General features: G+C 46.8%; 2 protein-coding genes across 2 annotated transcripts in view; both read right to left on the bottom strand.

Annotated features, from left to right (window-relative positions):
- Positions 1-2,868, bottom strand: part of CDH16 (cadherin 16) — a 42,541-nt gene extending 39,673 nt beyond the window's left edge. Inside the window, exon 1 of the mRNA XM_069085820.1 lies at positions 2,669-2,868. The gene's annotated coding sequence lies outside the window, so the exon portion shown is untranslated. The remainder of the gene's footprint in view (positions 1-2,668) is intronic.
- Positions 2,869-12,215: 9,347 nt separating this feature from the next.
- Positions 12,216-22,286, bottom strand: RRAD (RRAD, Ras related glycolysis inhibitor and calcium channel regulator). The gene is made up of 5 exons (XM_069085819.1): positions 22,137-22,286; positions 21,272-21,654; positions 18,055-18,128; positions 15,954-16,158; positions 12,216-13,198 (listed from the first exon to the last, which is right to left on the bottom strand). Exons 2-5 carry the CDS (start codon positions 21,630-21,632, stop codon positions 12,921-12,923), a joined length of 918 nt encoding a protein of 305 aa, XP_068941920.1. The 5' UTR covers positions 21,633-21,654; positions 22,137-22,286; the 3' UTR covers positions 12,216-12,920.
- Positions 22,287-26,292: the final 4,006 nt, after the last annotated feature.

Here is a 26,292-nt window from a genome sequence, read left to right as displayed (position 1 = left end):
TTGTTATATCCTGGACCCCCGTGGCAGTCTATAGGCCCCTTTTCAGATAAAGTTTTTAAACAGTCAAAGAAAATTCTACATTTCAGTTAGAGGTTAGTGAAAATAAGATGTATTTTTTCCTCATTCAAATTCACAGACCTTCTGAAATGGACCTCACCCAAGAGAAGGCAGCCCACGTAGCTCATATTCAGGACTCCTGATCTAGTTCAACACCCTCAAATTCCTAAAGAGGAAACTGAGACCCAGAGCAGGAAATTGACTTGGCCAAAGTAGAGCTATGATTCAATACCAACCTTGAGTCCTCCTTCTCCCTCACTGTCTGCATCTAATTAGCTACCAAGGTCTGCTGCTTCCATCTCAGCAATATGTCATCCACATGCCTCCTTCTCTATATTGCCACTGCCCAATCCATCCCCCTCAGGTGGGACCATGGTGGGAGCCTGTCTAATGCTACCCGTTCCTATTTCTGTATTTATCTTTCTAATGAATAGTCTTATTAATTTCACCCATCAAAAATCACACCTCCAACGATGGCCCATTGCCTACCTGAATGAAAGCTAAACTGATTGACTCAGTGCCCATGCTGGTTCCAGCCTTATTGCATACCCTTTGCTTCAATCAGGCCAATCATAGGGTCAGAGTTATAACTAGGGATTTTCAAATTTAGAGCAAACTTAGAGTCAGAGTTGGGGGAGGGTTGGAAAGAGCAGAGGAAAGCTTATCTAGGTATAGTTTCCAGGGGGAGGAATCTCCCCAAGAACATCAGAAGGTTAGGTACAAAGCCCTGATTATGTCACCCTAGTTAAAGCTTTGTCTAGGATCATAGAATTAGAATTGGAACAGACCTAAGAGGTTCATCTGGTCTGATTTCTCCTTTTACAGAAGAGGACACTGAGACTCAGAGGGTGAAAATGGCCTGCCCAAGGCAAGCAAAAAACAGAGCTGAGGCCAAACTGAGTTTTCTGCCTCTAAATTCTTGTTCTTTCCATCCTAGTATGCTGTGTTCAGGCCTTATATTCCCCCTACCTCACTTCAATTTGATTCACAGTAGGATTCCAAGCTGAAAGAGACCTTAAAAACTCTCCAGTACAATCCTTTCATTTTACAGAAAAGAAAACTGTAGGTCAGGTGGTGTAGTGGATAGAGTTTTGAGCTTGGAGTTAGGAAACCCCAAGTTCAAATCCTGGCTTCAGATACTTACTGAGTGTGTGACCCTTGGAGAGTTACTCAATCTCTCTCAGCCTCCTCTATAAAATGAGGGGATTGGACCTGATGCTTTATGAGAGCCCTCCCAGCTCTGATATGTGATCTCAGGACCTTGCCCAAGGTCACAGAGCTAGTACATAATGGAATCCAAGGGTATCATGCCCCCTAACCAGATTGGAAGCTCCCTGGGGGCAGGGACTGTCTTAGCCATTTTTGTCTTTCCTAGAAGACTTTGCACCTAATAGTTGCTCCGTAAATGTTTTTAGGGGCTGCTGAAATACAAAACATGTTCCAAAATCAAGTCAAATCCCTGAGCATTTATAAAGTGCTCGTTAGAGACACTGTGCTAAGTGCTAGGTGGGAATGAAGCCACTTGTCAGCTCACGCTGTTAGTGGGTGACTTTGGTGGCCGTGACCCCGAATAGAAGTACAATTTGCACAGTATCATTGAAACTTGCCTCATTCCAAAGAGTGGAAACAAAAGAACCAAAGAAATCTTCACACATACCACAAGGGAAGGGAGGCATCATGGAGATGAACAGAAAGAGAAATGAGTTAGAAATCAAAAGACTTGAGTTCAAATTCTGACTCTGACACTGTGTGACCTTGGGAGCAAATCACTTCCCTTCCCTGGACCTTAAACATTTTCTCATATGTCAAATAATTTGATTCCTAAGTTTCCTTAAAACTTTGAATTCTATGAATAAACTTTTATAATTACAACCCAAAAGTGGGTTCCAGAACTTCATGTTTAGCCCTAGTATCTAGTTCTAGCCCCAGATTGATCTCTGGCCCAGAGCAACTTTTCATTGCTGATGTGGCCTCATCAGCCCCCAGCCTTCCCTAACCTCCTATGTCTCCTTCAAAGAGGGGTCAGGAAATGACTGACCTTGTCTTCTGGTCCCTTCTCCCTATAATCTACTCTCCTTCTCTGTCACTATCAGGATGCTAGAAGGTGCCATAAGTTCAGTGGGGTCTGTCCCCCCTTCAGTGTCCATCTAGGACCACACAGAAGTCTTAAGGGATCCAATCTAAGCCAAAAGCATCAGCCTTCATTCAATTCAATTAAATGAGAATTTATGGACCAAAGTTTGGGGTTGGAACCCTTGGGGATGGTGGTTATGTCTAGCCCTCAGTCTTAGCCCTTCTCCAGGGTTTCCATCCCTCTCTGAGGCCTCTGCCCCTCCTAGTGACAGCTATCTCCCCAACCTCCTTCTCACCTTTCCTTCTGTTCTTCACTGCCCCCCACCCTTGACTTCTATATCTCTCACCGAGCCTTGTACCTCCCCAGTGCTTTCTCCAAGCCCCTCTGATGGTCTTTGCCTCTTCCCCAAACTACCTCTGTTCCTAACTTCTACCCATGCCCTCTCTCCAGCACTCCTTTGCTACCCAGCTTCTGTTCCTCCCGGCTCTCACCTCTGTCTCAGATTCCATCCCCATCTCTGGTCACAAACACCCATACCTACTATTGTCTTCACTCTAGAGAGATTCCCAGGCTGGTCTTTCTCCAGGAAGGCTCTGAGAGAGTTACAGGGACAGGAGGCTCACTTAGGGGTAATGTCCGGGCTGGAGGGTGCCTCAGTCTAGGAAAACTCCGTTCACCTCCTACTGGGCCTGAAGGACAGAGGCCTGACTCACCAGAGCTTGCCCCTAACTGCTCGTTAGTTACTGATTGACTTTCTAATTAAGAAAAGTCCCAATGACTAACTCAGGAGAGCCACTGACTGAGATTACCAGCCGTGTGACCGGGAGTTGGGCTTTGGGTTGGGGTTTTTCCAGATGGTTGGCACTGGTGTGTTTGGGCATAGAACATCAAGGGACAGGGTAAGGCCCAGCCCCAAGGTAGCCCAGAGCCCAAGCTGGGGGCCATAGTACTTATTGGGGACCAACCATCTGGCAGAATGGTCTAACTAGGGGAACAATGGAAAGGACATGAGCAAAGGCAGAAGGTCTGGCCTCAGTTCTGCTTAAATGCATTGTCATTTCTAGCAAGTCCCTTCATTTCTCTGGGACTCAGTTTCCACATCTATAAAATAATGACTTTGGATCATATCAGGAATTCTTAACCTGGGATCTGTGAACTTTCCTTTTTTATCTCTTGATAACTATATTTCAATATAATTGGTTTCCTTTGTAATCCTCTATATTTAATTTTATGCATTTAAAAATGCAATTCTGAGAAGGGGTCCATGGACTTCCCCAGATTGCCGCCAAAGGGGTCCAGGATGCAAGAAAGGTTAAGACCCCCTGGTAGATGAGTTCTAAGCTTTCTTCCATCATAGATATTCTGCATTCTAAGTACAGAGAAACTCCCAAATCTAATATTTTGTGCTCTGTCTCAGCATCACCTTCCAAACCATCTCCCACTGGATGTTGCCAAGTGTGTCCAGGAAGTGTGGTACAGTAAAAAGAGCAAAGGTTCAGATTTAGAGAACCTTAGGTTCTGCTGGGCAAATCATTTAATCATAAGAGCTAACATTTATATAGGGCCTTAAGGTTTGTAAAGTGTTTTATATACCTACATTACCTTATTTGACCCTCATAACAACCCCAGGAGGTAGGTACTCTTATTTTTTATCCCCATTTTATGGATGAGGAAACTGAGGCTGAGAAAGGTGAAGTTACTCACCTAGGTTCACATAATTAGTAAGCAGCCACAGCAGGATTCCAAGTCTGGTCTCCATGGAGCTGGTAACCTAGGAGATGGTATTTCCACAGGGATAGCCAATGCCATGATGTTTTCGGTCCAGCTTCAGGGGTGAGGAAGCTAACCCTGAGAGTGAAAGTCTGACTTCCTAGGAAGGTTTGCCTGACTCCAAGTCCCCGGCTCTATTGGCTAGACCACCTGGTTGGCTCCTAGGCAGCTACCTGGGCCTCAGTTTCCTCATCTGTAAAATGAAGGGCTTGGATTTTTAGATGGCCTCCAAGGTTGCTTCTGTCTTCATATCTACAATCTCATGAGCCTCCCTTCTCCGACTGTCCCAACTCAATTGCTGTCCTTAGAGTGGCTTACTGGATCCTCTAAATCATCAGACCAGCTGTAGCTGCCCCGAAGTAGATAAGGATAGAATAGGTGATTCTACAGAAAACGGGGTCAAGTGTAATCGCAGCACCCTGGCCTCTAAACAGAGTGTCTTCCATGTTTAGCCCTTTCACTGGTCTCACTCCTGCTTTCCTGCCTGCCACTCCTGCCAGCCTCTCTTCCCATGAAATGACAGCCTAAATATTCCCACCTGTAACATGGGGTTTCCCTGTTGGGGGAGTGTGGGAGGAATGGGTACAATTCACATAATTTCTCCCTACCTCCAGGTCCCCAATTTCCTCAGACCAGCAGACCTTTTCATCTTGAGCAGCCTGAGACTGTCCCATCTTCTTTGATGAGGAATCCTGGATAATTTGGGAATTCCTTACCCGTTGTCTCTTTCACTGTCTATTCCCCTAGAGGAGGGATGGGGCTAGAGTGTCACATGTGGCCTTAAGCCTGCAGGTTCCCCACCCCTGCCTTAGAGTCTCCTGGACAGGTCTTTCTTGCAGGAGGCTCTGGGAGAGGTAGAGGGTTTGGACTGCCACTCTTCCCAGTTAAAAGTGACTTCCATGATCATGGAGCTGGATTGAAAAGAGGTAGGAGAAGAACAAACATTTGTAAGTATCTACTATATATTGTGCTTAGCATTCTACAAATGTTATCTCATTGGCTCCTTCTAACAACCCTGGGAGGTAGGGCCTATTGTTATCCTAATTTTACAATTGGGGAAACTGAGGTGAATAGAGGTTAAATGACTTATGCAGGGTCACACAGCTAGGAAGTATTTGAATTGGTATTTGAACATAGGTTTTCCATGACTTACCCGCTGCATTACTTAGCTGTTTCTAGAGATGGAATCAGGGAAAACTTAGGTTCAAATCCCAGCTCTCATACATTGCTGTGGATTTCTGGGTAAATCAATTCATTTTGTCACAATGTGATTTTTCTCATTTAAAAGCTAGGGATGACCATACCTTTGCCAGATACCTTACAGGACTTTGGTGAAGAAAATGCTTTAAAGAACTAGAGGAAAGGGGAGCTGTTCTCCCCAGCTCCCCAGGCCCTGAGGTTGGACAGGGATAGCTTTAGGATGAGGCCCTTTGGCATTGGTCCCTGAGGCCAGGAGCTTGGTTGGGGGTTTTGCTTTTGGCTATTCCCTTTCCTGGGTAGAATTCCCCAAGGGCCTTCCATGACTCAGTCACCCACCCCTTTTCTTGGTTCCCTGAGCATCCAGCACACCCCACCCTCTCATTTCCCTCTCCTTGTACACAATTATGAGTTCAGCTGGAACCGAGAGATAACGTCCGACCAGGGCTGGATGGAGCTAGGTAGCTGAGCCGGTGGAGAGAGTCAGAACAGAGCTCCATCTGAGAGTTGCTGAAGGTGCCAGAGGCACAGGAATGTAACCCCTTCCCACCCTCCCCTTTCATCTCTTCAAGGAAAACACGGACCATTCCATCCATGTTTCTCCCCTCGGAGCCAGTCCTGTAGGGCAGCCCAGCAGCCATCAGGCTTTCTTCTCCTTTCTAGTTTTAAGTGAGGTTGTACATGGCTAGACAACAGGAGATCCCTGCGAAGGGAGTGTAGGATTGGGAACCAAGGAGAAGAATCTGGCTGAGGTTGCTGGATATGAGTTCAGATAGAAAGTGGGGGGATCTGAAGAGAAGGTGGTTAGAAATAACTTTGTGCATGGGAAAGGCTGTTACAGAGACATTTTAAGGAAGACTGGACATCCTGATCCCACTGGGGAGGGAAGAGTGCTTAAGACACTGATGTCACTAATTCAATATGTGAACTTGGACACCTGTGTCACTTCCCCCTCTCTTGTGGGTTTCAATTTCCTTATCTATAAAAAGGGGGAGAGGGCTAGGTGGTCTCTAAGATTTTTACTTCTTCAGACATTCTGTGTTCTAATGTGCTGTCTTAGGGTCCCTAAGACAGAGTGCTAGGCCTGAAGCCAGGAATACCTGAGTTAAGATCAGCCTCAGTCATTTAACTAGCTCTGTGACCCTGGAGAAGGCACTTAACCTCTGTCTGCCTCATTTGCCAGATCTGTAAAAATGCGGAATACACCTACATCCCAGGGTTGTTGTGAGGATCAAATGAGATAAAGTTTATAAAGCTCTTAGCACAGGGACTGGCACATAGTGGGAACTATGTAACTGTGTTTTAAGACTCCCTCCAGCCATAACATTCCATTCCAAGTGCTACCCCATCTTCCACTTCTGCCATTCTAATCTGGGACTGATGCTGCTGAGAAAGGGCCTTGAATCCAATTCTGAGAACCTAAGGTTGTGTTTTGGCTCCTCCCCTTACCACCCATGTGATCGTGGGCAAACCCGAGGTACTGGGGGTGGGGTGATCTGTCAAATCCAGTGGCTGACCCCTCAGGTCCCTTCTAGCCCTAAATAGGTGGTCCTGGGATCCTCCCACCCGGCAGAGAATGTGTCCAGATCCAATCCATATAGCAAGGCCCCACCTAAACCTTGTACTGTGAACAGAGCAGGAACACAGCTAGCCAAACTTAAAGAACTGGGGACCTTGTTCTTGACCTTGAACCTGACCACACTGAGAAAGCTTCCCTGGAATGTGACTCAGGAACTTCTATTCTCCCTTGTAGGCCTCTAGCCTGAGGCCTCCTGGGAAGGATAGAGTGGGTGATGGTCCGATCACCAATGCTGGGAGGGAGGCAGACAGAGAGGCCTCCAAAACAGAGCTGGGCTTTGCAGGCCCTGCATCAGGGACTGAGGTCAGGGGATTTTTGGTGTTGATATGAGCAGAGTGGGCCTGGGCCCAGATTTTTGACTTTGAAATGGGGGGAAAGCAAGAGAAAAATATTCTCCAGGAAGAGAACTTTCAGAGAATTAGGATCATGAAAGGCGAAGATTATTTCATAGGACATCAACTCCCCAAGTTGGAACAGACTAGGGATCAAAGTCACCCTCTTCTTCCAGAGAAGAAATAACTCATATCAAGACTCTTTTTATAACTCTGTGAAATAGGTGAAAAAGGAGCAATACCCCCATTTTACAGAGGAGGAGACTGAGGTTTAGAAATACTCTATGGCTTGCTCAAGGTCACAAAACAAGTTAGTGACAATAACTGACAAAGAACAATAATGATGATGATAGCTAACATTTATATAACACTTAAGGTTTGCAAGTGCTTTTGGTCCTTACAACAATACTGGGAGGTAGGTGCTATTATTACCCCCATTTTACAGATGAAGAAACCAAGGCAGGTAAAAATCAAGTGACTTACCCAAGGTCACACAGTTAGGAAGTGTCTAAGGTAGCACCTGAACTCAGGTCTTCTTGACTGCAGGTCCTGTGCTCTATCCACTGGGTCACTCAGCTGCCTTTCAAAATTTGCAAAGCACTTTCCATGCATATTTCATTTTATCCTCATAAAAAAATTTCCCTAGGTGCAGCAGATGCCACAGATATCATTCCCATTTTACGGATAAGGAAACTGAGGCCAAGTGAGGTCAAGTGACTAACCCATGGCCACACAACAATAAAGGATAAAAGATAGGATTTAAACCCAGACTCTCTTGGCTTCAAGTCCAGCTCTCTACCCATAAAGCTAGGCTGCTGGTAAAAGATATTTCGAGAGCCACCTGAAAGCTAGGCTAGATGTTTAGTACCAAGACTTGGCTTCCTAGGGATAAACTAAGCCAGCTTTTGACTATCCGTTCTTTGCTACCATATCTTCTCCCCCTCCCCATCCCCTTTCCATTCCCTTTTATTTATTGCTATAACACTTGATCATAATAACAAAACTACAAGATGGAGGCTTAAAACAAAGTGGTGTCCACAATTCTAAGGTAATAGATTATTCCCACTATCTTCCCTCATTAGAGTGTAAGTGCTCAGAGGGCAGGGGCCTGGCACTGTACTAAGCAGTAAGGGCTTAATTGCTATAAATGCTCATTGACTTGAATTACTTAGGAAGTGGCAGGCCACAGGATCATAGATTTTCATAAGGGAGGAAATTTAGAGATTATCTAGTTCAGTCCTCTCATTTTATAGATTAGGAAAATGAGGTCCAGAGAGCGGAACAGACTTATCCAAGGCCATATAGACAGTAAGTGACTGAATCACAATTTGAACCCTTGCTTTCTGACTCAAGATCTAACACTTTCTTTACTACACGTAGTCCATGGAGGAAACATGGTATAATGGAGATAGCCCTGGCTCCCAGCCAACCAGTCATCCAGCACCAGGGTCCAACCAGCTCTGGAATCTGGCAATCTGCCCTGTTGGATTCCATGGAAGCCCCAACCTCCCTACCCTGAAGACTCTTCTCACCTCTTACTCAGGGAACAACTCATGTTTAATAATCAAATCAATATTGCTATGGTTACCAGAAGGGACATGACAATCTAGTGCCCTATGGCTCCCTTCACAATCCCTGGGACTTCCTAATCAAAGCTCCCTTCCCTGGTCACCATTCCCCATTATGTGTTGTATCCTCTACTAGACAAGTTAGCTCCTTGGGGGCAGAAACTATCCCATTTTCAGATTCATATCCCCTGGCCTAGATGATTCCCCTAATCTGTGCCTCAACATTCTCATGTATTAACTGGGAGAGATAAATCCATGCTCTAGATACCTCATAGAGTGATTCTGAGAAGGAAATGACATGACAGATTTAGAAGTGCTTGAAAAAGTTAAAAACCCTCTAAAAATGTGTCATTGTTGCCGCGACACTCACTGAGTCTGCAGCACGCCTGGTTATAGCCTGTCTTGTTTGGTTGTTACTGCCTTCTGTAATGGGAATGCAAATTTGGAAGATCTTCCCTTCCCCTAGGCTAAAGTGCACCTGAAGCCTGGGGTGGGAGGCTTGTTTTTCAGTAGATACTTCTTGATTGGCCAGTGAGTCAATAAGGTTGTTACATTCTCTGAGCCAGGAGAAGGCTATATAAGCCCTGATGTGTAGCTTTGTTTTGGGACTCACTTTGAGAAGTGTTCTGTGATTTGATCTGAATTCTGGGAAGCCGTTGTTGAGAGTCCCCCGGCTTTGAAAAACCCAGATGTTGAAAGCCAGATGTTGATTTGATATGGATGTAATGCTTGGACAGTTTGGAAAGCTGTCTACTTGATCTGTTTCTGTCTTGATAATTCTGCCTGTATACTTTGAAGTTCGGGGTGCTGACCTTTTTCCCCTGAACAAGGTAAACGATATATGTCTGACTGATTAAAGTAAGCTTGTTAACCCATTTTGAGTTGCTTTCCTTTATCAAAGCAGATCCAAGAACCTGTGGTAGCTGCAAACCCTGAGGACGTGCTTGGGGTGCTTGCCGCTACACCTTCTCCTTCTATGTGTTCACTCTTTCCATTAGCTAGATGGTAAGCTCTCTGGAGGAAGAGATTCACAACTTTTCTTTTTGTCTTCTCATAGGATAGAGCAGGAAACAGGAGGGAATGGATGGCTGGATGGATGGCTGGACGGATGGAGAGAGGGACAGGATGGATGGGTGGAAGGAGGGATAGAAGGGTGGAGGGAGAGAAAGAAGAAGAGAGGGAAGGGATGGATGGGTGGAGGGTTCTTTGTCCTTCATTCTCAAAGAGGATCAATGATATTAGGAAGGTGGTATCTTGACTTGCAAGTGAATTGGATTTAAGTGAGGCAGAGCTGGGCAGAGTCATCAACCTCACTCTGATGGAAAGATGGAAGTTGGAAGGGAGAGGGAGGGGTGAAGAATGGCAATATGAAAGGAGTGCTGGCCTTGATGTCCAGAGGTCCTGAGTTTGAATTCTGGCTCTCCTATTTATTATGAGTTGTGTGATCATGAGTAAGTCCCTTCTTGTTTCTAAGCCTCAGTCTCTTCATCTGCAAAATGGGGATAACTCTTGTGCATCACAGAACTAACCATAAATGCACTCTCTTTTTACCTTTGCCTTATAGAATCCCTCTGTTCCATTAAGATGTGGTTCAAGTGCCATCTTCTTCATGAAAGTCTTTCCTCATCCCCCTCCATATCCACGGACAATGGGTATAAGGGGGGCCCCTTGCTGAGGTTGATTGAGCTGCCTCCCTGCCCCTCCCCCCCAAAAGAAAAAAAAACCCTCAGGAGGCTCATTGCCTCCCCACATTTTTGCCCCAAAGAAATAGCCACAGCTGCCTGGTCTCTTCCCTGGCCTTCTCTTTATGGCCATCAATAATTTTTCACTGGATTATAGGATCTAGAGATGGAAGGATCCTGACAGACCATCAAATCGAACCAAGGAGGAAACTGAGGCCCACAAAGAGTAAGCAAGGGAGTTGAGATTAGAACCCAGTCCCTGTGACTCAAAATTCAGCATTCTTTCCACACTGCACTCACAATGCCTTCTCCTGGGTGGTCCCTACAGGACTGGAGTCAGATCAAGTTGTCCTTACCAGGATTTAATTACAAAGTGGTTAGCACAAGTTGTCCCGGCCTCTTCTCACACTTCCCAGCACACTCTGGACCCCTTGAGGGCCTGGCTCTGAATTACTGTGGGGGAGGGGGTAAGGCCAAGTTGGGAAGGAGAAGGGGGAGAGTATGGTCCTGAAGACACAGTGAGGGGGAGAGTGTGGAGGAGGGGAGGGAGATGAAGCACGTCGGGGTAACTGGAAACTTCAGTGTGCCATTGGCAAAGATTTACCCCCCACCCCTATTCCCTTCTTCAAGGTGCCACCTCACCTTCTACCTCCTGCTCCCCTCAAGTCAGGGCAAAGCCCCCAGAGTTACCCAGAAACCGAGAAATGGTGAGTCCTCCCCTTGTCCCTAGCCTGTTCCTAGATCTGAGGAGCCCAGCATCAGGTAGGGAACCTTTGGTGGAAGAGAGTGTTGAGGGTTTAGATGCATAAGGCCCATTTCGAGCCTGTCCTCCTGAAGAGAGTTGTGATCAATCACTACAGGAAGGGTCCCACCAACATATAACATGGGGTTCAAGTCCAGAGATCTATCTAGCAATTTCTGTGCCTGGGGTAAGGGATGCAGGAGGATGGGATTGGGGCATGGGAGGCTGACTAAGGGTGTGGCCCAAGGGAAGCGAACCCCAGAACTGGTAGATAGAAAGAATAGAAGGCCATGGGGAGAGGGGAGGGCTGGGGTATAGCCAGAGGGAGGAACCCACCTCAGGCCATTGGGAGATTTCTATTATGTCCAAAGAGAAGGAGACACGCCCAGCCCCTGAAGTCAGGGCCAGGCAGAGAACTCAGGGCCAGGGCCAGGACCAGGGGAAGACTGATGTTCTAGGGCAAATCTCTAGCGACTCCCTTCTAGCTCTGGCTCTGGGGGAGTCCAGGAAGGGATCCCAACCTCTCCTGACAACCTCTCAATGCTGGGTCACATTGACATTTCTCTAGTCTGCTCTTGTGGAGTGCAAACAGCCTGATGGCTGAATGCTTTCCCATAGGACAGGGTCCATACAGGCCACTCGTAAGAGACGCCCCTAATGAAGAGAGAGAGACTTATATTCTGACCTGGTCCTAGTACATGTTAGAATCAAACTAAAAACCAACCCCACCAAAATGCTGAAGATTATAATTCTTAGACCCTAGAATATGGAAGGTTGGAACTGGAAGGGACTTTGAAACACGGACTGGTTGAGCTAGAAGGAACTTTAGGTCTTAGAATGTAGAATATTAAAATACCTTGTTCTCCTGTGAGGGAGGTGGAAATTATTTTACCCCATTTTACAAATGAGGAAGAGTAGAGGGACATGCCAAGGATGAGTCAATGTCAGAGTGGGAAGAGACCCTTGAGCATAAAATGGTAAGGGCGAGACAGGACCTTAAGAATCTAGTCCAACCATATCATTTCATGGGGTTGGGGAAACTGAGGCCCAGAGAGCAGAAGTGATTAGCCCAAAGTCACACAGCTGGTACTAGTTACTAGAAACCTGCATCTCCAGACACATCCTTTGCTCTTCCTGCAGTTAGCATGGCCTACCAGGCCAAATACAGAACAGAGGGACAAGGGTCCTGAAGAAAATAATCTGAGCATGAACGCTAACAGGAAATAATCCTTTATTATAAAAGTCTGCATGTAAACAAGTAACAAATTCATCAAACAACCTAAATGGAAGTGCAATATTAACTTACTGCATAAAATAGTCAACTAAGTCTCCCCCCTCCCTCCCCATTTATCTTCTCCCACTGGGATGTGGTTTGGACTGTCCCCACAGGGGTCTGAAACAAGTACGGGCCTGCGTACCCAGGTCCTAGGGCCTCTCTCAAGGGGTGATTTGGGGCAGTGCAGTCATGTCTGATGAGTCACCCTCTCCATGTCCATCTGTAGCATCCAGGGCTCAGCTAAGCCAGAAGGGCAGACCTCTTGGCTGGGGGGAGGCCCCTAGGGGCAAGGGTTGGAGCTCCAGCTGCTTTTGGTCTCCAGTCTCCCACAGCAGTCACTCCAGCCTTGCTTCCTAGAATCATCGATGAATCTTAAGGCATCATGGATTTCAAGCTGTCAGGGATTTGAGTTGTCCCATTCCTTCATTTTGTAGATGAAGAAACTGAGTCCCAGATTGGGGCAGTAACTTTTCCAAGATTACACAGTTTGTGGCAGAGTCCTAGGATTTGAACCCAGGTCCTAGGATTTCAAATCTATCACTCATTCCACTATACCATGGATAGGGGCCCTGTGCCTATCAAGAATACCTCTATGCCACCCCTTGGGGTGCTCCCCTTGCCCCTTCCCCCATAGTCCTTATGCCTAGAGCACAGAGAGGTCATGGCAGGATTTGGATTTGGCCTTGAAAGCCATCTTTTTGTTGTTCTTGGCCACAATTCGGCCCAGGAAGCGCTTTGCCTTCTTGCCAATGCTCTCTCTCCTCTTGGTATTGGCCATCCGCCGGGCATTGTCTTCTTTGCTGTCCTTCCGGAGCCGGATCTGCCGGACGATGCCCTCAAACAGGTCCTGTACATTGTGGTGAAGGGCAGCTGATGTCTCAATGAACTTACAGTCAAACACAACAGCACAGGCACGGCCCTCTGTGGATCCAAGAGGAAAGTGAGAAGCAATGAGGGAGGAGGGACCAGAAGAAAGGATAGGGTGCCAGGTGAAGGGGTGAGGGGGCCAGGGACTCCACCACAGACTTCTTACTGAAGAAGCCTGGTCCATCATCCTTGTCACTGGCTAGCCTATGTGCCTTTGGGCAGATCCCTTCCCTTTGACCTCAGTCTCCTTATCTATAAATGTAAGGATTCAGATCTCTAAGGTATAGAATCAATCAGTCAATAAATACTTATCAAGTGCCTACTATGCACCAGCACTGTGCTATGTGCCAAACACTTAGTCCCTGCTCTCAAGGTGCTCACAGTCCAAGGCAGAGACAACAAGCAAATACATACAGCAAGCTGTATACAGAAGAAATAGGAAATAACAGACAATTATTAATAACTAAATAATTAACAAAGGGAAGGTACTAGAATTAAGAGGGATTTACAGCAAGTAAAATGTTAGAGCAGAAGGGAAACTTAGAAAATAAAAACTAGAGATAGAGATAAGGGATCTTAGTGACCAAAGGAGTTAGAGACCGTTTAGTCCCACCCCTTCAGATGAGGATAAGAGAGGTCTGAGAGAGATAAGTCTGAGAGAGACAACACAATCATATGCTCTTTATTCTAATATTCCATGTTCCCCATCTCTGACACCCTATATTCTATATTTCTAGCCTCGGTTAGACCAAGTGAGGAGGCATAGCTTTGGGATTTTCATGAGAAACAAGGCAGAGGAGTACCATAGGGTTGGGATTACTTATATTTTGCCTCTTCTTTCTCTCACCTCCACTCAGGTTAGATTGTAAACTCCTTGAGGGCAGGGGCCATCTTTTGCCCTTTTTTTGTATTCTCAGCACTTGGCATAGTGCCTGATACATGGTAAGCACTTAATAAATGTTTATTGATTGACTGAATAACCCCAAATGATTCTTTGTATTTGTATAGTATCTTACACTTTTCAGAACCATTCACTATTATGAAATCCTCCAACTATCCCCATGAAGGAGACAGGATTATTTACTAAGTGACACAGATAGTTAAGAGTCAGGACAAGGATTCAAAACCAGGTCACCTGTTTCCAAGTCCACTGATAGTTTTATTCCACATGGAGTCATCATATCGAGTTGAATGGTAAGAGGGTGAACATGGGGAATATCCTGGCCCTAGGGGTCTACTGTGGCCCCATTCAGCCTAGGAGGCACTGGCCTCTTCAGAGGGAATCCCAGGCTGTGAGGTCAAGAAGGGCACAGAGAGGATTAGGGGAAGCAAGCCTTCCTTCCCCCAGGGTGTTGTCAGGGGTCAGAAGTTTCTCTCACCTTTAAGCTGGAAGAAACTCTACCCTACTGGCAGTTCAATACCCCAGATTCTCCCTGTTGCATACAGCCTATGTCCTGGCTGACCCCAGGAGTACCTTCTGCCCAAAGTTCCCAAAGGGGAACGTCTCTGTCTCTTCTGGGGAGGTGGGGCAGCTGGGATGAGATGGACCAATCCTGCTTTGAGTTTCAAATAAATACTTAAATGTCTTCAGTGACTTCCCTGCTCTATAATGAACAAGCTCCTCTCCTCTGAATATTCTGTGCTCCAACCAGACTGAACTACTCCCCACTCTGTTATTCTGCCCTCGACAGTCTCCATACTTTTGTTCACTTGACCCTCCATAGTTGGAATACATTTCCCTTCCTTCCATTTCCATATGCTAATGATCCTCCCTTTCTTCAAGACCCAACTTAGACACCTTCTCTATGAAGCCTTCCCTGACTATCCTACAATCAGGAGAAAGTGAATTCTTGCTGCTCAAATTTCTTAGTTTTGACTTTGGAGGTGGGGGGAATTGTAGGACAGTTATTCCTACAGGAAATGCAGAAGTCATTCTCTCATTTTTCTCATGGTATAATAGAAAGAACATTAAAATGAACACTCGGAAGACTTGGGTTCAAGTCTCAGCAATGTTGCCATTTACTAAACATGTGACCTTGGGTAAGTAAAATGACTTCCTTTCTCCAAATACTCTTAAAAATAGAGGTAATAAAATGTAAATAACCATACAGATACTAAGTATCTCCCAGAGCTGGTGTGAAAAAGATTCTTGTTATTGTCTCCCTCTCCTTTTTTTAATAGATGTTTGTATCCATGCCTTTCTCCCCATTAGACTATATGTAAACTCCTTGAGAGCTGCTGAGTCTCTGTCATGTGTCTGTATCCCCAAACTCAGAGAATGAATACTGATTTCTAGTATCAGAGGACCTGGATTAGAATCTCACCTCTGATACTACCTGTGTATCTTTGGGCAAGTCACTTAACTGCCCTAGGCCTCAGTTTCCTCATCTGTAAAAGGAGGAAATTGGATCAGATGATCTCTGTGGTCTTTTATAATGCTATGACCCTGTGACCTCTCTGAGAAAGTTCTCTCATCAGGCTTACCAAACTAAACCACCTTCTGCTTTGCCCTGGCTCCCTTCCTTAGATCTATCCTTTCTGCTATTCAACCCCACCCCCATTCCCAAGTCTTGCTCTGGTTTCCCCCCATCCCCACCAACCCTCAACCTCCCACAGAGCACTGTTCTGAACGGACGTGCCGAGAGAGGCAGTCTGACTTCAGCCAGCATTTTTCTGTCTTATATTTAGAAACTCGGCGGGTCCCCGGGGCGGAGGAATGGGGGGGGGGGTGTCCCTGTTTTTTAACCATGCAATTGCTGGGGTTTGAATCCCAGGCTTGGGGCCTCAACGACCAGGGTGGCAGGCTTACCATCCACAGAGACTTCTCTGGATCGGACCAAGTCACTCTTATTGCCCACAAGGATGATGGGGATGTCCTCTGATTGGCGGGCACGCCGAAGCTGAATGCGCAGTTCTGAGGCCTTCTCAAAACTGACTTTGTCAGTGACTGAGTACACAATTACATAGGCATCACCCATCTTCATGCAATGATTGGACAGCCACTGACTCTCATCCTAATAGGGGAGAAAATTCACCCTTTAGGTCACAGAATCAACTTCCTGCCTGCCCTTGACCTGGCTGCTCCTTCCTTAGTTGCTGCTAGACCATGGAATTTCTCCCAGGCAGCCAGGGGAGGAGGATGAGCAGTCAGTCTGTTTTTCTTTTCAAATATCAGCCTTATATCATCTAATCATAGGATGTTAGAACTGGAAGGGACCTTAGAACAGAGAATGTTGGAACACAAAATGTCACAAGTTATAAGGGATCATACAGCAAACACTTTAAAAGTATCTGCTTTGCAGTGAATAGAGCACTGGCCCTGGAGTCAGGAGGACCTGAGTTCAAATCCGGGCTCAGACACTTGACACACTTACTAGCCGTGTGACCTTGGACAAGTCACTTAACCCCAATTCCCCTCCAAAAAGTATCTGCTTTGTGCAAGCAATTTCTAAGATCCAGTTCTCGTCCTGGAGTAGCTAAGAGACATCTAGTCCTGGAAAAGAATTTAGGAGTCTTTGTTCTATCCTGGCTCTATCCCTCTGCTATGTGACCTCAGGTAAATCACTGTCCCTCTTTGATCTTCAATTTCCTCCTTTATAAAATGGGGATAATTCTACTTGCCCTACCTGTCCCAGGGTCCTGCTTAGGAACTATTACTATCACATTTCTAGCTTTAAAAATGTTCTCCTTCCAACAACTCTGAGGTAGGTAGTGCAATTAGAATTATCCCTGTTTTATAGATGAGGAAACTGAGGCTCAAAGAGGGGAAGAGGCTTGCCTAGAGAGACATAGCCAAGTAAGTGGCAGAGCTGGGATTCGAACACAGGGCTCCTGATTCCAAATCTTGAGCTCTTGCATTTTGAAGTCATGTGTATATAAAGTGCTATGTGGTTTCAAAGCACTAAGTTATAAATCCACATAAAATTATACAAGCTGGAAGTTATATCCCCCTTATCCTGCAGAGAAGGAAACTGAGCTCCAGAGATAGTAAATGCATTGCTCAGTGAGTGGTATGAGGCTAGCTAGTCCTTTTGGCCCTTGCCACCTCTCAAATAGTCTCAATATCATCAATTTCAGACAGTGAGTTGAGGAGACTAGAATGAGAAAAGGAGGGAGGGAGGGAAGGGCTGGGACCTAAAGCGAGAAGTACAGTGGCCCCTCTATGCTCCATAGAAAGCCCTGCTTCAGAATTTATTTTGGGCAAAGTGGAAGAGGAGAATCTTGGGGATCCTAGAAGGGAACTAGCTCACACCAGCAAACTACTTCCTAACTCTAACTTGGAAATGTTTCAGCTTTGATTGCTATAGGTTTTTTTGTCTTTTAGAAGGAGGAAGGCAGGACAATTGGGGTTAAGTGACTCACTCAAGGTCACATAGCTAGAAGTGTTAAGTTTCTGAGGCCGGATTTGAACTCAGGTCCTCCTGACTCCAGGGCCAGTGCTCTATTCACTTCGCCACCTAATGTTTGAGTTTTGATAAAAAGCCTTTCCCCTCTCTTAGATTCAAATGCTTGGGGGAGGGGAGAGCATGAGGAGAGAAGGAAGGAGAAATGGAACACTGAAGCAACTCAGGATACCATAAATTGGTATGGTTTAATGCAAAAGTACTTGGCTTGAAGTTCGAAGTCATAAGTTTCAACTTCAGCACCTATGTGATACTTCTTTCTGGGGATCAATTTCCTCATCTATAAAATTAGGGAATGGGGCAGACTAGATGAACTCAAAGTTCCTTCCAGTTCTAAAATCCTATGGTCCTAAGTCCCGGTCTCTGGGACATTATGATCACACCCAGGGACATCCTGTGACAGCCTGGATAAGCATCCTTCCACCAGCAGCCAAGAAGGTCCATCTGTCCCAGTAACTCTCCTTACTACCTACCCCTGGGTCTCCCAGTCTTGGTTTGGAGTCTTACCTGTTCCCAGATGTCAAACACCATGAGGGAAGCCTCTTCTCCATCCACTACAATGGATCGGTCATAGGTATTGCCTAGGAAAAGACATGTCCAGAGAACAAGGTCATTACTGGGACCTCACAGAGAGAGGAAAGGCAATGGGTGCTAAGCATCCTGGGAGCAGAACAAGATCCCTGACTGTCCCCATCTCCCACCAATTTCTGTGTGAAATGGTTCCTTAATTGCCCTTCTTTCTCCCTCTCCTCCCTTGTGTTTTCAATTATAGCAAGACCTGCAAGCAACATACACACACACACTCATAGCCAGCATCCTAGCCTCCTCCCCATCTCTATTTCTCATAAATTGGCCCACTTTGAGGGCAGACACTCTCTCTCTTTGTCTTTTTACCCCCAATGCCCAGCAAATAGTAGGTACTTAAAAAACGCTTGTTGGATTGGATGAGTTCCCTAACTTCCTTATCTGTTCCCTTGTTTCCAATTACAGCAGTGCCCTTAACCTCTTTATCCATCCCTGTTTTCCATTATTGCTAGATCCCTAAACTCCTTATCTATTCCTGTTTTCTATTATAGCTGAATTCCTAAACTCCCCACCCCTCTGTTGCTTATTATAGCTGGACCCCTAACCTCCCATCTATCCATCTGTTTTCTATTACACTTAGACCCCTAACCTCCCTGCCCCCATCCCTTTTCCTTATTATTTATTCCCACGATCCCGGCCACTGTTGCTGATGATACATGGTGTCACATGCAAGTTACTAATGTAAATATACTCCCTGTCATATGAAGGCCAGCCACTTTTCATTGTTTCAGTGTGATCCATGGTGAGTGATACAGTATCAGCCCCCACTTCTCCTTAGGACAATGGAACCCCTGCTTATTTGACTAATAATAGCCTCACACAGGCACAGGATCTGGAGGATGGGAAAACTCATTGCCATCTCTGCTTTATGGACCCAAAATTTCCTGGGTTCTTAGGATTATTCCTCCCACTTTGGCCTACAGAGGCCCCAAGAGGAAAGCATAGGATCACTGATTGAGAACTAGGAGGGTCTTCAAAAGTCTGAATCTAAGTAACTCCAATTTTCAAATGAGGAAACTGAACCCGGGAAAAATTAAGGGAGTTGCTTAGGGCCATAAAACTATTCAGTGTCTAAGGCATGATTTGAACACAGGACTTCTTGACACCAACTCTAGCAATTATGCTAAGCTGGCCCTTGCCTGGGCTAGCCTGGCCTGGAAGATTGGTTCACAGACTGAGGTGTCACATTAAAGCATAAAGAAAATGTTCTGCTAGCCCAAGTGGTAGAGAGTTGTTGTTCAATCATGACTGACTTTTTGTGACCCCACTGGGGTTTTTCTTAGCAAAGATACTGGAGTGGTTTGCCATTTCCTTCTCCAGATCATTTTACAGATGAAGAAACTGAGGACAACAGAGTTAAGTGACTCATCCAGGGCTACACAGCTAGTAAGTGTCTGAGGCTGAATTTGAACTCAGGAAGATGAATCTTTTTGATGACAGACGGAGTCCTCTATCCACTGAGCTGTGACTGTCCAGTAGAGAGATTAGGCTGATCTAAACTTAGGGGACATTGTACCTTTACTTCCTGAAAGCTGCTATCCCTCCCCCTTCCCCAATACCTGGAAAGTCACTTGTACAAGCTGAGCTGTTGGATGTGCAATATCCATAGCCCCTTCTACAAATCCTATTTGCCATCAGCTAATACCCTGAACTCAGACTGCTACCTGATGCTGTAGCCTGCAGGGAAGAGGCCCATGGTCAAAGATGGAGACTCAACCGTACTAAACTTACCCAGGAAGCCACTGGAAGGCAGCTCCCTGCAACCACGGACCTCTTTGAAAAGGTACAGTGGAAAGATCTAGCAGTTAGTCAAAAAGCCTTTATTCCTATTTTTATTTCTTTGGAGGGCAATTGGGGTTAAGTGACTTGACTGAGGTCACATGGCTAGTTTTTGTGTTAAGTGTCTGAGGCGGGATTTGAACTCGGGTCCTCCTGACTCCAGGGCTGGTACTCTATTCACTGCACCACCTAGCCACCCCAACAAGCCTTTATTAAGAATAATGGATTTGGAGTCAGAAGACCTCAGCTGAAATCTTGTCTCTTCCCTTACTGTCATTATGAACTCAGAAAATCACCTTTTCCTCCCTGGGCCTGTTTCCTGATCTGCCAAAAGAGAGGGTCAGACTAGACAATCTTTGAGGTCTCTATGTTGTTGTTTGTCCTTCATTCTCAAAAAGTTCCCTATGAGCTCTGAATTCTATGACCCCAGATTCCAAAAAGTGGGAGTCTATCAGCCACACCCTGGAAATCACTTTAGCCCCAAAGCCTGGGTCTGTGGACACCTGGGAGTAGGGTGAGTTTTGTCACTCTCCACTTCACTCCAAGAAGGTTAGGGATGCTCTTCCCACACCCGGTCCCCTTCCACAGCCTCCACATCCCTAACAGAAGAATGGACAGACAGATGGACAAACTGGTACAAAGCCCTTCTTTAAGCCTGGGAGTTTATCTTCTCCAACTCTTCTCTCTTCTAAGAATTCCAGAATGTCACACCTCTAAGTGACCTGAAACCTGTCTAGAGATCAGATTCTAGACCCACTCCCCCTGTTTAAAGAGTAGGAACTCAGGACCAGAGAAAGGAAGTTATTTGTCAGTTTTTGTATTTTGTCATTCATTGTAGAGATAGGATTCAAATCCGGGTTTTCTCCTAGCCAGTCCAGTCTCCCACCCAACAGCATTTCCCTCACTCCACATTATTCTTTTGTCCCTTTTTCCATAAACTCCCAGTGGGAAGGAACTCCAGCAACTCTCAACCTCTCTCTACTCGATTGGAAATCTCTACAGGCTCTCCAGCACATGACCAACCAGCCTCCACATGGAGAACCAAGGGTCTCCCTCCTTTCTCTCCCCTCGATCCTTCCCATCAATTCAATTCAATACAACGAGCACTTACTCACTCGCCTGCTAAGTGTAGACTTTACCCTAGGTTCTGGGACTAAAGACAAAACAAAGACCTGTTTCTGCCCTCCAGGAGCTTACAATCGTTACTCTTTTTTCTCCCCTTTCTTTCCAAGTCTTCTATCCCAATACTTTTTCATACTCTCCTCTGTTCAGTCTCCCACCAGCCCCCAGCTTGGCTGTCCTCTTTTCTCCTCGTTCCTCCCGTCTTTCCCCTTCTCTCCTGGCTGCTTTCCCTACTCACCAGCGGCCTCGGCTTCAGGGCCGTCCTCGACGCCGCCAAAGATGCGTGCCAGGCTGGTTTTGCCTACCCCGCGCTCGCCCAGAAGTATCACTTTGTACAGGTGGCTATCTGACTCGCTGCCTGAAGATGTGAGGGAGTCCGAGGAGCCCGAGGCCCAGCAGTCGCTGGGTTCCCTGGGGCCGCTGGAGGGGCGCCGCACCAGGTTGGACAGCTGGCTCAGGGGGCCAGAAGGCAGCGCCGCCTGAAGGTCTCGCTCGTCCACTGGCATGCTGCGGCGATGCAGGTGTTGCTGAGTAAGGAAGGGCGTGCTGCCCCGCCGACGATCTCCGCAGCGCCGCTGAGCCCCACGATTCAGAGTCATCGTGCTTGCCGCCTGTAGCAGACTGGGCAGGAGCGGACCCGGCAGAAGGAAAGGAGAGGAAAAGAGAGGAGAGGAGCAGGTTGAGCTATGACCGCGACCTCGGGGCTGCCCCTGGCCAGTTCCTACCCTAGGTCAAGAAGACCATTCCCAGATCTATCCACCCCTCTCCCCGCCCCGCCGCGCCACCAATACGCACAGATTTGTGCGTCGGTCAGTCATTGTAGGCACTGTCAGACCCCAGGGCCATTTCGGGCTCAGTCCATCCCCGACACACACACACACACACACACACACACACACACACAAATTAGGACCAATTTGGGTTCGTTCCACACCCCTTAGCTCTCAGGACTGTCCCGTACCTTCTAACACCCCAGGCCACCAAACTGAGCGAGTCTCTCTGTCCTACACCAGACCCCGGCACCAGCGCAGCAGCGGGCAAGGTAGAGGCTCTGGGAATGTACCCTCCCTCCCAAGCGAGACCCGGAGCTCCGTGATACTCACCTCCCGTAGGGACTGACACACAAGGACTCAGATTCGGATTCCGACCCAGCTGACTCTCCCCGCCCTGTCGCCTTAGCTTCTACTCTGGCTGTTCTCCTAGAGAGCCCCAGTCCCGCCTATTTATGTCCCTGCTCAGGCGCTCGAGCCCAGACCCGCCCCCTGTCCTTCCTCCTACTTCCTGCCCCTTTTCTCCTCCTCCCCCTCCTCGACCTCCCCTTCCCCAGGCTCTGGCAGCAAGACTCAACCCCCGGAGGGAGGGGGTGGCAGCTGGCGGGGGCTGAGAGGACTGACGTGTCTGTACTTAGCCCTAACCTGAGGGGAAATCCTGGAGAGGAGCACCCCCTCCCCACCCCCTGCCCCAGCTTGGGAAGTGAAGGGCTGTGTAGGCAAGAGCCCCGCAGTCCAAGCCTCTGGATTCCAGTCCCCAAAATGCCACTATCTAACTGTTTCACTGCCCCTCCTTAAGCCTTAGTTTCCTTCTCTGTTAAATGGGAAGGAGCGGGGCGGGGTGAGCACTTGATGTTTTCTAAGACCCCCTTCCTAACTCTGGGGAGCTGCTAAAAGGTGGGCGTGGGTGGGGAATGGAGGTGGGGGCAGCTAGCTTCTACAACCCTGGACGATGGGGAACCTGGACGCTTAAAACACTTCTAGCGGGAAGCTGGGCACGAGAGGGACACCCATTATGTACAAGAGGCTCAAACGGGAGGGATCCCTTCCAATCCTTGGGCTCCTGCCTCGCTTTCACCTTCTGTGAAGGCCGTTTCCAGAGATCAGAGACTAAAGGCAAGGGTGCAGGTCAGAGTTTTGGAAAGCCAGGAAGGTAGAGGCTGGGAGTGGGTGGAGGGAAGCCAGAAAGGAGCGTCGAACTTGAGGCATCCAGCTGACTTTGAGAAAAAGGATTCCTGCCACTCCAGCTACAGTCCTGGTCCCTTTGTCCAGCTCCTGGACCCCACAGAGCTGCTGTGGATGGGTAAAGCAGAGCTCCTTCCTACTTTTCTACCAGGCCCAAGCCCCCCCGCCCCCCCCCCCCCCAACCATCCACAAAACAAGGTTTCCAGGGCCAATGCGGTGTGTAGGGGAAAAGATCTGCGGAGGAGTCAAGGGTTCTGGGTTTGAATCCTGCCTCTGTCGTTTCTACTTGGTCTTGGCTAAGACATTTACTTTTGCTGGGCTTTAGTGTCCTTTTCTGAAAAAACGAGGGGCTTGAACTGTCTTGTCTAGAAGAGATTTCACGTGGGATTTCCTTCCTTCCTTCCTTCCTTCCTTCCTTCCTTCCTTCCTTCCTTCCTTCCTTCCTTCCTTCCTTCCTTCCTTCCTTTTTCTTTCTTTCTTTCTTTCTTTCTTTCTTTCTTTCTTTCTTTCTTTCTTTCTTTCTTTCTTTCTTTCTTTCTTTCTTTCTTTCTTTCTTCCTTTCCTCCTTCCTTCCTTCCTTTCTCTCTTTCTTTCTCTCTTTCTCTCTCTCTCTTTCTTTCTTTCTTTCTTTCTTTCTTTCTTTCTTTCTTTCTTTCTTTCTTTCTTTCTTTCTTTCCTTCCTCCTTCCTTCCTTCCTTCCTTTCTCTCTTTCTTTCTCTCTTTCTCTTTCTTTCTTTCTTTCTTTCTTTCTTTCTTTCTTTCTTTCTTTCTTTCTTTCTTTTCTTTCTTACTTTTCTTGGAAACAATCAGGATTAAGTGACTTGCCCAGGGTCACAGGGTTAGTAAATCTCTGTGGTCATAATTTGAACTCAAGTCCTCCTGACTTCAGGGGCTGGTGCTCTAGTCTCTTTTTGCCACCTAACTGCCCCATCTTGGTTCAATTTCAAAAAATTCTTAGGTCCGAGGCCTAGGGCCTCTGGAGTGCTGATTTAGGGAAGGATTTAAGGTAGTTTTAAGGATTAGTCCCTTTAGGAGAGGGACTGACTCTGTGATTTCATTGATATAGGGAACTCTGCATCATCAGTGGCTTTCTCTTGCAATGCAACTTGAATAGCAGTAGTGTCAGGCTCAAATAGAGATGGTCCCTGAGGACTGTATATTGACTTGGACAACCACAAATTAGCATTATCTATGTTTTATTGTATTTTTATTTATTTCTGTCAAACATTTCCCAATGACATTTTAACCAGGTTAGGGCAGCACTGGGGACTTTGAGGTTGAGAGGTTAAGGAACTTACCCAAGACCACAAAGTGTGTGTCAGAAGCAGTATTTGAACTCAGGTTTTCCTGATCCTGAGTCCATCTCCCATTCAAGCCTGGAAACATTTATTAAGTGCCTCCTCTGAACTGGACTGGACCCTGTGGACATAGCAAAGACAAACCAAAACCTGAGTCCCTGTCTTCAAAGAATTACATGAAGGAGGGGAAGATATAATATAGGTCTTAATAAATGTGATTCATGGTCATTTAAGGGCTGTTGAGGGGGTCAATAGAAAACGTACTGTATGTGGAGTCAAATGACCTGGGCTTGTGGGTCTGAATCTCACCTCTTCCATTCCCTACTTGTTTCTCAATTTCCTCATCTGTAAAAAAAATCTCAGATCCATTCCAGCCACAAATCTTTAATCCTGGTGTGTGAGGAGGGAAAGAGGATTAATAAATCACTGGAAGGTTAGGGAGGGCTTCAGAAAGGAGGTGGCACCTCAACTGAGGCATGGACAAGGGTAAGGATTCTCTGAGGTGGAGTTGAGGATGGAGTGTACGGAGGCTGACCTGCATGGTGGTGGGAAATGGGGTGAACCTGTTGAAGGGCTAGCAGTGGAGCTTGGCTAGGTTGTAACTCAGATTGTGGAGGGCCTAAAATGCCAGTTTGGGGCAATTTTTATTGTGTCCTGGAGGCAATGGGGAGCCATCGAAGGTTTCTGAAGAGATTTTCTTATCTGTGCTTTGTGTTAGGACGATCATTTTGGCAGCCGAATAGAAGATGAATCGGGGTTGGGAGGGAATGTAATTGAGGAGGGAGATCACATAGGAGACTCTTCCAGGCAGAGTTGGTGAGGTCCTGAAACATGATGGTGACCCAATGGGTAGAGAAGAGGAGATACAGGCTACAGATGTTATGGAAAAACTGATGCTTGTATACCTTCTGAGGAGACAGAGATTTCCTGGGGTGGAGGGCATGTACATAAGTAACTCTCTCTCTCTCTCTCTCTCTCTCTCTCTCTCTCCTTCTCTCTGTCTGTCTGTCTCTCCTTCTCTCTGTCTGTCTCTCTCTCTCTCTCTATCTTAAAAATGGGAGTTGAGTGAGCATAAGGGCCCCCTTTGTGGGGTTTTGGAGAAACAATAATTTCCCTCTTTGGATGAGAGGGTGGTTGGGTAGGGATTCCAGCTGGAGAGTGACTTAAGGAACAGGGGTAGTTGGGTGGCACAGTTGATTGAGTGCTGGGCCTGGAGTCAGAAAGACCTGAGTTCAAATCTAGCCTCAGACACTTACTAGCTGGGTGATTCTGGGTAAGTTACTTCACTCTGTTTGCCTCAGTTTCCTCATTTGTGAAATGATCTGGAGAAGGAAGTGACAAACCACTCGAGTATTTTTGCCAAGAAGACCCCAAAAGGGTTGGACACAACTGAAAATGACTAAACAGCAACAAGTTAATGAACAAGAAGGTCTCCTTACCCCAATGTATCATCTTCCCTCCCCCATCCCTCAATACTGTGAGTCTGAAATCCCCTATGATTGACCTCTTCCTCACCAGAAGAAGCAACACATTATAGGATTGTAGTGTGTAGAGTTGGAAGGGACCTTGAAGTTCCCCTAAGAAGGGACCTAGTTGGAGTTCCCTTTATAGCTGAGATTCAGAGAGATGACTTACCCAAGGCCATACTGGTAGGAAAGGGCAGCTCTAGGATTTGAACCTAGGTCCTCTAACTCCTTGTCAATGCTCTTTCTTTGCTCTCATACATTACCTGGGATCAACGCCTTCTGAGGACTGGTTTATCCATTCTTTTCAGTTAGGTGCTCTGCCGAGGCATAATGAAAGCCAGAAGGGCTAGTTTTCATGGGGCAGAAAAGAAAGGTTGGGAGCAGAAGTGGGGGAGGGGAAATCTGGGAGAGAACCGGTCTGGGTTTTCTCTGTGCCTTGGCCCTGATGCCCTGAGGGAAAGGAAAAGGAGAGAGATCCCCACAATCTGTTGACTTTTAATCACCTGGGTTTGGGGGTCTCCCTTGGCAGTTGTCTCCCAG

The sequence above is a fragment of the Petaurus breviceps genome, unplaced genomic scaffold (assembly GCF_028583685.1).
Source record: "Petaurus breviceps papuanus isolate PSGF00001 unplaced genomic scaffold, PetGlider_PUasm1.0 176, whole genome shotgun sequence".
Lineage (NCBI taxonomy): Eukaryota > Metazoa > Chordata > Mammalia > Diprotodontia > Petauridae > Petaurus > Petaurus breviceps.
Note: the sequence above shows the minus strand (reverse complement) of the source record. Positions and strands in the feature narration are given on the sequence as shown.